This window comes from Mus caroli, unplaced genomic scaffold (assembly GCF_978045245.1).
Source record: "Mus caroli unplaced genomic scaffold, Mus_caroli_1 scaffold_18, whole genome shotgun sequence".
In the NCBI taxonomy this organism is placed as follows: domain Eukaryota; kingdom Metazoa; phylum Chordata; class Mammalia; order Rodentia; family Muridae; genus Mus; species Mus caroli.
Genome location: NW_028227273.1, coordinates 30230350 through 30242470, shown reverse-complemented (window position 1 = coordinate 30242470; position 12121 = coordinate 30230350). Strand labels below are relative to the sequence as shown.

Here is a 12121-nt window from a genome sequence, read left to right as displayed (position 1 = left end):
AAAGCGTTCTGCTTGTTTTTCTGCCTTTCTGATACTGATCCAGATGACCTCCAGGTCCGCCCACTTCACTGCAGCCAAGGGGATGTTGCTGCTGGTTTGTTTCTCTCCCTCCACCTTCCCCTCCCCTCCTCCTCTTCCTCCTCCTCTTCCCTCATGGCTGAGTAATAATCCATTGTGTGTATGTGCCACATACCCTTTTCCGTTTACTTACTGCTGGACATCTAGACAGGTTCCATAACGTGGCTGCTGTAAACGGCATCTCAGCAAACGCGGACAGACAGGTAGGTACCTGTGTGGTACACTGCCTTGTTCCTCCACTTTAGTCCATGCTTCTCATGTTTTAGGTCTGTAAGTGTCTCTGGAACACAGTGCAAGGGAATGAGGTCAGATCAAGACAGACTCCTCCATGAGCATGCACAGGGCTATAGCCCTGTATGTCTATGTAAACATTTTAATTCCTACAAAACAAACAAAAACAAAAAAACCTACAAAACAACAACAAAAATCAAATCTGAAAACCTTGATGTCTTGTTAGAGCTGTATTTCATCGGCGGTTCTGGGTGAGCAAGTTACTCTTGGGTACCATGAATTTGACATATTTGGTGTATAATAAGGCCAACGGAAGAAGGTAGAGAAGACCCTTGAGATGCTTTGAGGCTAAACTCTTCTCCAGATCTCTGGAGCATTTCGCACTTGGTCAGGTTTTTACTGGTGCCCTGTCTGCATTCACCAAAACTACTTTCGTTTGAACCCTTCAGCACATTGAGCCTTTGGGTCTATAGACTTGTAGATCTAAACAGTTCTTTAAACTGCTTACGTAGGTGTGTTTCATCTTGAATATGGGCCTCAGTACAATTCAAAGAAAAAGTCACTGGCATCGGACACTCCCCTCTTATCATTTACGAGTATAACCCTTGTGCCCGTGCCAACACGGAGCACTTTCTAAATATTTATTACTTTTTCCTTTCTGCATAATAATTAATTATTTTATTAATGAATTAATAACAAAGTATTAATTAATTATTAGCGAATAACTAAAACATGACTGTATTTTCCTAGATCCAGTTTGGAACCTTGTCAGATTATTTCGACGCATTGGAGAAAGCCGTGGCAGCCGAGAAGAAGAGTAGCCAGTCTGTGTTCCCTGCCCTGAGTGGAGACTTCTTCACGTACGCTGACCGAGACGACCATTACTGGAGTGGCTACTTCACGTCCAGACCTTTCTACAAACGAATGGACAGAATAATGGAATCTCGTATAAGGTACTAGACCTTTGGGTCTTTCGGTTTGTTTATTCTATTATGTCGCCATAGCGTTTTAATAGCCGTTCGAAATACATCCTTTCTGTGGTGGTGTGCATTTGAGTTTTAATGCCATCAGAATATTTCTCTATAGTGTAATTAAATTAGCATACTTTTTTTCCCCTTTGGGTTCTGAGGGAAAAGCAACTTACTGAGTTGTATTTTCTTCAGTTTGCACTCCGTGTTTTTCTAATTAATTTCAGTATTGTTTCTGCCCTGTGTTGTGATTAGATGATACCTGTGCATCCGCAGGCAGGTAACCCAGCAGGCTGAGTTGTTAGAGTCGAAGAGGCACGAAGTGCTTCCGAGCAGCTCCAGGTGGGCCTCTCGGTGCACGCTCTAACGTGGCTCCAGCTCAGTTCTGATTTCAAGCACCTTTCCATAGATCAGACTTTTCTTCTTAGAAATCGTTGAGAGTTGATGGGCAAGCAGGTGGCTGGATGGATAATTCTGTAGAAATGCCAGGAGGAAGCACGGTAGCATAAACAGCTGGGTCAGTAGAATATCCAGTCACTGACAGAGCTTTGTCTGTGACGTCCATTATGGAAGCTTTTACAGGAGAGCACTGGAAATGTGGCCCGTGTGGCCAAGAACTGGAGTCTACATTTTGTCCACATGCTTCTAGCCACATACAAACATGTTTAGAGACAGGTTTCTAAGAAACCAAGTCAGACGCTCTGTGAACTGAACTATCTTGAGATGCCCAAATCTTTCCTTTCACCTTGGACCAGTAGAGAAGTTTATTTTCAAGATGATTTTTTTCCCCAAAGATTTGTTTTTACTTTATATATGTGTGTTTTGCTTACATGTATGTGTATATGAGCAATGCATGTGCGCATGATGCCCGCAGAAGCCAGAAAAGGGTATCAGATCTTTTGGGGCTGGAGTTCCAGATGGTTGTAAGCTACCACTCGTGACCCATTTCTTCAGGCCTTCCAAGCTAAGTCTTGATATTATAATCAAGTTAGAGCTTACCCATCCTCTTTCATGTGTTAATGTTTTGTGAATACATTTTAGAAAGACTTTTTTTTACATTTTTTTTAAAAAATCATAAATTTCTTTAAGAAAATATCTCAGGTATGAAAGAAGAGTATATTTATAATATGTTTATAATATGTATCATGTTTACATGCTAAAGAAATGCTTATGAAGTGATGTTTATTATTATAAATTTTTATGATAAAATAGAATAAATAATGCATAGTATAAAGATTTATACCAATGGATTAGTGAGTTTTGAGTGTTAATTATTTTCTAGTGGCAAAGACTTGTAAATATATTTAACAGATTGATGAAATGTATTCAAGGTGCAGTGGTTATGACTAGGAATTTATATTATACATTATGGCAGGATGAGGTAAAAAGTATATAATAGTTTTAAATTTCTGACTATTACTTCATATAAAACAAATGTATTGTCTGATGGTAATATTCCACTCTCATTTGCAAAGTGTAGGTAGAAAGGTATAAGGAAGAAAATCTAGTAGTCTAACATAGTGGTGTAGCTATTGTTCAACATATCTGAGGCTCAGGTCAGTTCTTCTCTCTCTCACTCTCTCTCTCTCTCTCTCTCTCTCTCTCACACACACACACAAGTAAAAAAATCATTTCAAAATCTTCAATGGATTTTGAGATATTCCTGTAGTGTAGGAGGTCTCAACCCCCCACAGTAGTTGCATAACAGATACAGTGTATATATAGGATAGTTTCATTACAGTTCATAACAGTAGCAAAATTACAGTTATGAAGAACAATGAAATAATGTTATGGTTGGGCCACCACAGCATGAGAAACTGTTTTAAAAGGTAGCAGCAGTAGAAGGCTGAGAACCAGCTCTACAATGGATTACTGCTTTCAAAAGCCACGGATGGGAGTGAGCATACATGATTTATTTAACTCGACCTGCTCACTTCCATGGCATGAGTCTGGACAAGAAATTTGAAGTGTGGGCAAGTTTCTCTCTTTTCCTTATTTTTACAATTTAGAGAACTCACGATTTTTTTTATGAAAACACTTCTAATACCTCCTTTTTCCTGAGTGTTGATACAATTTTGAGGTGCCTTCATTGTGCTTCATGCCAGCACCCAAGAGGCCAATGCAGGAGGATTTGCAGGAGCTGGAAGCCCACCTAAGTTCATAAATCTGAATGCTTAGTCCTCAGTTGGTGGAACTGTTTGAGAAGGATTAGGAGGTGTGGCCTGTTGGAGGAGGTGTGGCCTGCTGGAGGGGTTATGTCACTGCACTTTGAGGTTTCCAAAGCTAACACCAGGCCCAGTCTCTCACTCTGCCTGCTTTCATTTTTCTCACTATGTTCCATACAGAGAAACCTACCTTCCTGCCAACAAGCTCTGGCATTTTTCCAGTATACTAATACCTCCAGCATCATTGTAAACACAGTAGTCTTTGGTGATTGAGAGCTTAAATACATTTGATAGGTACAATGTTAGTTTTATAGAAAATTTTATCATTGATATTTTCTATAAAAAGAATTTGCATTGAAATTGTATGTGTGTGTGTGTGTTCACACATCAGTGAGCCAGGTATGGTTGTGCATGTGTTTAACCCAGCACAAGTGTGAAGGAATGGGGGTGGGCAGAGAGAGACAGGTGGGTCTCTATGTCTTTAAGGCCAGCTTGGTCTACAAAGTAAGAACTTGTGCCACGCGCTCTGGTTGAATCAGCTTAAGCCGAGAGGCTTGAAAGTCACTCATGAGGCAAAGAGCTTCAAGGAAGCTCTCCTCCTGGAGTCTGGCATTCCCTCTAACCCATACATTAATTTTACATTCCCACGTTAGTCTAGTGTATGGAGATCGGGCTGTGGTTTTAGAGTATTGCAGTATTCATGAGATGGTTAGCTAGAACGGAACTCCCTAGTTAGAACCATGACTTGGGTGTGAAAGCCCTTGCCCTAGGAGAGTAAAGACCTCACACCTGGCTTCTAAGACTATAGCTGAGTTACACCCATACACACATTTACAATGGCCTAAGGGGAAGGTGGACTATACAATGGACTAAAATAGGAACTATGACAAGGGCACGAAGCCCTTGACCCTGGCTTCCAAGATTAGTGAATCTTAGGTGGAGCCCTTGTTGATCCCAGTTGTTATCAATGAATTCTATCCCAGGTGGTTCCCGTTAGACCTTTTGTGTTTGCATTCCTCTGTTTTATGTAAGATTCTGGTTACCTCATTTGTACCTTTCGAATATGTCACCCAACTTCCTTATTGTCTTCTGCATAAAAAGTCTGATGCTCGATTCGAAAAATACATTCAGATCCAACACAACCTCTCCTGTGTGCATCTGTTTGTCATTCATCGACACTTTGCCCAAGCGGCAAACTTGTCTCAAAAAAAAACCAAACCAAACCAAACCAAAACAACAAAATTATCAGTGATTGTAAGTTAAACGTTTGTTTCAGAAAATATATTAACGACTCTTTTCTGCACTTAGGGCTGCTGAAATTCTTTACCAGTTGGCCTTGAAACAAGCTCAGAAATACAAGATAAATAAATTTCTTTCATCTCCTCATTACACAACACTGACGGAAGCCAGAAGGAACTTAGGACTATTTCAGCATCATGATGCCATCACAGGAACCGCCAAAGACTGGGTGGTTGTAGACTATGGTACCAGGTAATGCAGTATGGAAACACAGGTTCAAGTACAATATTTGTAATGTGCGGGTGCATGTGCGGGGTGTGTGTGCATGTCTGGAGATGAAGCTGCTATTTTATAGCAGATCATATACCAAATGTTATTTGTTCTATAATATATATATGTGTGTGTATATATATATATATATATATATATCCATAGCTAAGCATCACCAACTTTGAAGAACTCTGTGGAAGTGTTGTCGTAGCCCCAGTGTTCAACTTCGGTCCCTGTCCTTCTCTCCAGTTGTTAAGCTTTGTCTTAAAGCCAGGCTTGCGCTCTCCTTAGCCCAGTGTGGCAGCTGAGGTTATCTTCTTTATCCAATACTTGACATTTAATCAGTCATACATATCCTGGGCAGGTAATTGAGTGCCATTCCCTTGTACAGCAGCTTAATCCTGTCTTCTTTCATACCCAGTCGTCCTTGAATGCTTGACATGTCTTAGAGGGACACTGATAGGAAAGCCAGCTAAGGGGAAACCCAGCAAGGACTGCAGTAAGTCAGATGTGTGGGGAGGAAGATGTCAGCAGTGCGAATGGTGGCTGGAGTTGACAGGAAGGACCTTCATCAGGAGGATCTCTCAGGCCGCTAAGAAAGCAGGGACTCAGATGTTTCTAAGAACAATTCTTAGATTCAAGAGTACTACTTAAGAATTAGACGCTGTGTGTACCCTGTGACTTGGAAAGGCTGAGGTCTTTGTCCCCAGTGCTGCCTAGTAATGGAGAAGCTTACCTGTCCTGGCTAAGATCTCAGTCAGTCCTTACCAATTTTGATAAGCAGGCATGAGGATCTACTCAGGGAGGGTTTTGCATTGACCACGGAGTTTTCCCTGCTGTCTCACTATGTTTAGACTCTTGTCTCACTGAGATTTTCTTATGGTTTCATTGTTGTGTAGGTATATGGGACCCAGTGGTAGAGAATCTGTGTACCATGTATGTGACCTTATATTATAGTTTGATCCTCTGTGCAAAAAATATGCATAACAGATGCTATACTCTGTAGTATTTTAAAATTATCAGACATTTACTATGCACATTTAAAACTTTTATAACTACTTGTCGTGAAAAGAGTGTAGAGCATATCAAATCAATGCTAAATAATTGATTTACAGTTGGCATTTCCATTGTGCTAAGCCCTGAAGTTTTTAGTTCTACTGTTTTAACTAGATTTCAAGAAATGAAAAGGAAACATATTCTTAAAGCTTTACTATTGACTTCAGTCCTTCAGAAAGTATATTTAAGATCTTATCTTAAATATCTTGTCAGTTTTTCCTCAATGTATTCTGCACAGAGGTTGAACTGTCACTACGGGCAATGTTGTGGCTATTTCTCTCACAGAAAGGAAGGACAGAGCCTGCTTGTCTTTGTGCTTGCCTCTGACTTACCGAGAATTTCTAAGAAAGTCTTGGACACACAGGGCAGTGGGGAACCTCTCTCCTGCCTGCCCACTTGCTCTATCCGGCCACCATAGCAAAGGTACCTGACATAGGTCCTTGAATTATCCATCCACATTCTGTCTCAGGACCTTTGTAGGAGGCCAGTCACTAAGTACCCAGTGTGGTTTCTGATGCTTTTAGCTTAATACCAGGCCTGTGCAGAACTGTGTGTTAGAGGTGGCAGAAAGACATAGTAATTTTCAAATTGTACTTGACATTTGTAAATTTACTCTGCCAGTACTTCACACTTCAACAGAAAAGTCGTAAACAATTATCAAGTCATTAGCACAGACACTTTTAAGAAGGAAATTTCAAAACAAGCGTCAGAGAGTCAGAGACAAAGAGGCTGCTGCTGGTGGTGCTCTCTCCCACTCTGCTGTTGACTGCCGCTCATTCGCTCATTCGGATGTTGGCAGGCATGTCCCTTTGAACAGTTGTGTGAGTGAGGGATCGGTGGCTGCCAAGAGCAACTCCAAACAGCATTAATCCTGCCCTGCTTATTCTCATGTCATATTTTAAAGTCTGTAGATCACCCAGGCAGTGTGTCAACTCCACAGTGCTGGAGGGAAGCCAGACCCTTCCAGCTTCTTCCTCTCCCTCCTGGGCTGAGTCTGAGAACTGCTCTCAGCAGTAGCCTAAATGTTTGCCTTTTTTTTCTGTCTGTCTGTCAACCCCACCTTCCACTGAGACAGGATTTCTCCGTATAGCTATGGCTGTCCTGGAACTCAGTCTATAGGCTCTTTACCGTGGAGAAAGAGAATTCTTCATGGGATATTTAAGGGTTACTTTTAATTATGGCATGAAAAGGGGTGACGTAAGCTGGGACCAGATGATGATTTTTAGCTTCACATGTAGATATTGGGGCTCATAGAGAAGGGGCAGAGTTAGTGACATAAAGACTTAAGTCTTCCAGTTATCCTCATGTTGTAGTTGCAGTAGTGAGAGGAAGCTAGATGAAGCGGGAGCAGGAGGGGCCAAGTGGACAGGTAAGCCTGTTGACTAACAGGCAGGGAACCAGCTGTTTAAACAACAGGCATGACCATAAATGAACAAGCTGTGACTCCGGAGTGCTTGCTCTCTGAACCCTGTTCTGCTTTAATGTGATAAGTTCATGTCAGGATGCCGGAGGCATTGTTAGTCTCACTTTGAGAAGAGGTCTAAATATTTAAAATTCTGTTCTGCCCCATCTTTCCTGAATTTCTGTCTGTGCTTCATTTGAACAGTACAGTTTTATATATCCCAAGGAGCTGTTTGGGGAATGCTCGACTCTGGTTCACGCCTCATCTCATTAGGACGCTGCATGTGCGTGGGATAGATGCAAGCGTTGGTCAGGGCCTTTCCCTCGCGTTAATTAGGACTGTTTAATATGCTGTGATCCGTGTATGGCTTAAGCTGTTGTAGAACATGACTCCTATTCTACAGGTTCAGCTGTCTGATAAAGATAGCTATGTGGATAATAAAAACAGGCTTCGGTTAAAGCATTGTTTTCCTTAACTACCTTCAGTTGTCTGGTCTTTAGTCTGTCCAGAACACTATTACTGTGGACAAATGTGTCTATGCTGAGAAATTTATCTGAATAATGGTATGGACTAAAAAGATTTTGTTATTAATGTTGTGGATTTACTATGTAAATCTATTTGATTAATAATATTGATCCTGTACACTTAAGGACTTACATTCTACAAAAAGAAGTTGTCATTTGTTGTTGTTGTTATTGTTTTCTAATTTGTTGAGAGATTTTTGTTTGTTCTGAGGCAGAGTCTCACTGTGTAGTTCAGGCGTGAACTCAGTCCTGGCTGGTATCAAATTTGTTGCGTTCTTACTGATTCAGCCTCCTGCATGCTGAGATCATACCTAGGTCCAGCTGCTGCTGCTGCTGCTGCTGGTCCTGCTCCTCCTCCTGCTCCTGCTCCTCCTCCCCCTCCCCCTCCTTCCTCTTCTTCCTCCTCCTCCTCCTCTCTTCTTCTTCTTTTGCTGCTGTACCAGAGAAAATGATGGTTGGTAACAGAAGCATTCTGTTCGATAACTGACATGGTTGACACAGTTTATTTGCAGATTTCTCCATGAGTATTTGTTTAAGGATGCTTGGTCCATAAAGCCTTATATAAACATGGGTTTGGAAAATTATAGAGAATTTACACCAAGTCTTTCCCCCTGGGGATTGCTCCAGAGCTAGGATTTTTGGCTCTCCTTTCCCAGGGAGATTGTAAAATGAGTAGTTACTAATGCCAGTGCTCAGGGAAAGCAACAAGGATGATGCCTGTTCCATCACCTCCATCTCTGAAAACTTTTTGTAATTGTCTCGAACAAAAACATGACATGAAAAAAACCAGACATCACTGCTGATTCTTAGGGGAGTGGCTTACATACAGATTGGGTATTTTTTTTTTTTTTCGAGACAGGGTTTCTCTGTATAGCCTTGGCTGTCCTGCCTCGAACTCAGAAATCCACCTGCCTCTGTCTCCCAAGTGCTGGGATTAAAGGTGTGCACTACCACGCCTGGCTCAGATAGGGTATTCTTGCTAACACAGAGTTAATAGCATATTTTCTTTTGCCATTCTATTAATAGTCAATTTTTTCCTAGGTTAAAGATGTAAATCATGGCTTTGTCCATATTCCTTTGTAGCTTTTGGGGCAGTCACTGTAGAATTTCTTATTTGGCGTGACGTTTGTAAGAACTGCAAGCACTTTCAGTAAGTTAGTCCAGCAGAAAACAGAGAGCAAGTGCATTATAGAATCGTTATGTATTTGTAAACATAAGATGGAAATGTTGGTGGCTTGTCCATTGTCTTATAAATAAAAATATATGCAGATCTTTGAGTTATCAAGCTAATATATTTTTTTCGTTACAGACTCTTTCAGTCATTAAATTATTTGGAGAAGATAATTGGAGATTCTGCATTTCTTCTCATTTTAAAGGACAAAAAGCTGTACCAGTCAGATCCTTCCAAAGCCTTCTTAGAGATGGTTAGTTGATCCCTTCTGCAGTTGTAAAAGCCATGTGATTCTTTTCTTCTTGGATTAAAAAAAGAGACAAGAAGCTCCATTAAGAGAATGTTACAGTATAAGAATTGTTCTCCCCATTAGTAAAGAACTCTTTATCCCTTTATATAAGTTGCCTGCATATGCAAACATCTCTTTCCTATAAGTGCGTTTGCATTTGATTTCTGTATGCAATTCATTCTGCCGAAATCTCAGTGAAATATGACCCAGTAAATTCATTTCAAAGCAGGTAAAATAGATGAGCGTTAGAACACTTATCTCATTGTTAAGCCTCTGGGTGCTGTGATCAGTTACCCTGCTTGGTTTTAATTAGAAAGCTCTTGATATTTGAATTTTGTTAAGCCCCTAATCTGCTTTTGCTAAAACGATTTTACCGGTCCTTTTGGTGGTGCGATGGGTCCACTGAGCATAGTGGGCAGCGCTCAGACGTGGACAATGATAGGGCAGAGATAAAAGAGTTTAGAACAGTGGTTCTCAACCTTTCTGATGCTGTGACCCTTAAATACAGTTCCTCACATTGTGTTGATCCCCAGCCATAACATTAATTTTCATTGCTACTACAGAAATATAATTTTGCTACTGTTATGAATCATAATGTAAATATCTGCATTTTCCAATGATCTTAGGAAACTTCTATAAAAGAGGCTGGCCCAAATGGGTCATGACTCACAAGTTGAGAACCACAGAATTAGGAGATTAGCCTCTGCCAGAGCCCGGCTGTGGGGGCCTTGACAGAGTTTTCCTAGTTCATTATCATTTATCTGTACCATAGCAGGGAATACCGGCCTTGGCTTGTGCTGTTGTGAGCAGAAGAGCTAATACAGCAGGAAGTGCACTGGAGGGCTATGCTGCTCCATCGAGAAGGAGGCTGATTAGCACCCTCTACACGTCCTCCTGACGCCTCGGAGAGTTAAAGTTGTAACTTAGTTATCATTAGTATCTTTTATAAATTTGAGGACTTGGAATTTTATATGCAATTCGAAATTACACATTTGGAATTAGCGATGCAGCTTCGCGATTCTCTTAGATGGATGCTTGTAATCAAGTCATGATTACAAATTTTCATTTTAAAGTGAAAAAAAAAAAACAAAACACAAGAGGAGGATGTCTATTTCCTAAGGATGGGAGATAGAGGACACAAAGGTTGGAGGATGTTCTCAAGCACACAGATTTATTTGGTTCTAAAATGGAGCAACTCATTGTGCCATTGTGAACTCTTGCCCAGTAATGCGTGATGTGCTTGAATCTGATGTTCTCTTTTTGTTTCTCTCTCTGTCTCTCTGTCTCGTCTCTCTCTGTCTCTCTCTGTCTCTCTCTCTCTCACACACACACACACACACACACATCAGGATTATTTGCCTTGAGTCTTAGCATGCTCCATGCACTTTGAAGGAGAATTTTTGTCTTCTGGTGTGCTCTTTTTTAAAAATTTTGCAAGGTAGCATTGGCTAGCTGATTTTGATGATTAGTTTTAAAAAGTAAAATTTGAAAAACACTATGCTTTTTCTTTTAACAGGATACGAAGCAAAGTTCACAAGATTCTCTGCCCCAAAAAATTATAATACAACTGAGTGCACAGGAGCCAAGGTAAGTGTGTGACTCCTTCCCGCTTCCCTGGCCCTTTGGTCTTTGTGCTTCTGACCTCTACCCAGCCTGTACTTCAAGGAAGCTTTTCATTAAATCAATTACTAATCAATTAAATTTTTTTCTGAAGAAATAGGCTTTCTTCCATGACTGTCATATTCTGTGTTCAGAAAGAAATTGCTACAAGAGCTTCCTGTGTTTATGCTTGTAATGATTTTATAAATGGAAGTCAAGTGACAGAAAGTGTGTAGCTTGTGACCCAAGTATTTCCTTGTCTTTCTGAGACTGTCGTCAGATATCTGCAGTAACCTTTCATGAAGTTTCTTGATTTTCCTTAATCCCCAATGTGAATTCTTCTAAAGAAGGAATTTAATTACTGCAGACCACGGGTCCTTCTCTTATGCTTTCATAGGCTGACTGCCATGCTGCTGATCAGGCCACGGCTCTGTTGGTGGACAGGGAAGCTAACAGTCAAGTTGTTTATTAAACAAAAGCCAGGATTAAGGGTGGCTGCCTCTGACTTCTAAAGAAGAGTAGCTGTTTGCATTGGCGCCCTCCCAGGCTTCTGTGTTTAGTGAATGAGAGTACACAGTTACTGCCCAGGACCTAATTTTTATGTATTGTTAACTCTTACACATTGAAGGGTAAAAGGAATTTTAAAGGCAATTTATGACTTTTAGCTGAGTATGATTTATTAAAATTATGAAAAATGAATGAAGCACCATTGAAGAGAGCACCATTACGATGAATGTGAGGTTGAGGCTGTGGTGAAGCGCTCACAAAGCCCATGGTGTTCAACGGCTTCATCAGCAGAGCCTTGCCCAGCTCATACCTGAGAACAAGAAATGGGGCTTCTTTAGCTACGTGGATGCTTAGAATCTCCCCTAAGGTCACTAAATATGTTACTGCATAGTGGAATAGGAGAAACATCAACTATGAAATGTTTTCTTTGTTTTAAAAGAAATAATTCTTGAATGCGTCTGAGGCTAGATGTCTGCTTTTTAATCATCACATAATAGTAAGCCCTTTGGCTTCAGGGATCATCACAGTAACCTTTTGCCTATTTGCTGTTTTGACCTGGGAGGATCTTTGGTTTTGCTGGCCCTAAGGATCCTGAGTCCTTCCCCAGGGGACTGTGGCAGGT

At 40.8% G+C, this 12121-nt stretch overlaps 1 protein-coding gene across 1 annotated transcript in view; it reads left to right on the top strand.

Annotated features, from left to right (window-relative positions):
* Positions 1-12121, top strand: part of Man2a1 (mannosidase alpha class 2A member 1) — a 157551-nt gene that overhangs the window by 72114 nt on the left and 73316 nt on the right. Inside the window, exons 9-12 of the mRNA XM_021185720.3 lie at positions 1060-1262; positions 4751-4933; positions 9243-9357; positions 10910-10980. Coding sequence (XP_021041379.2) covers positions 1060-1262; positions 4751-4933; positions 9243-9357; positions 10910-10980 — 572 coding nt within the window. The remainder of the gene's footprint in view (positions 1-1059; positions 1263-4750; positions 4934-9242; positions 9358-10909; positions 10981-12121) is intronic.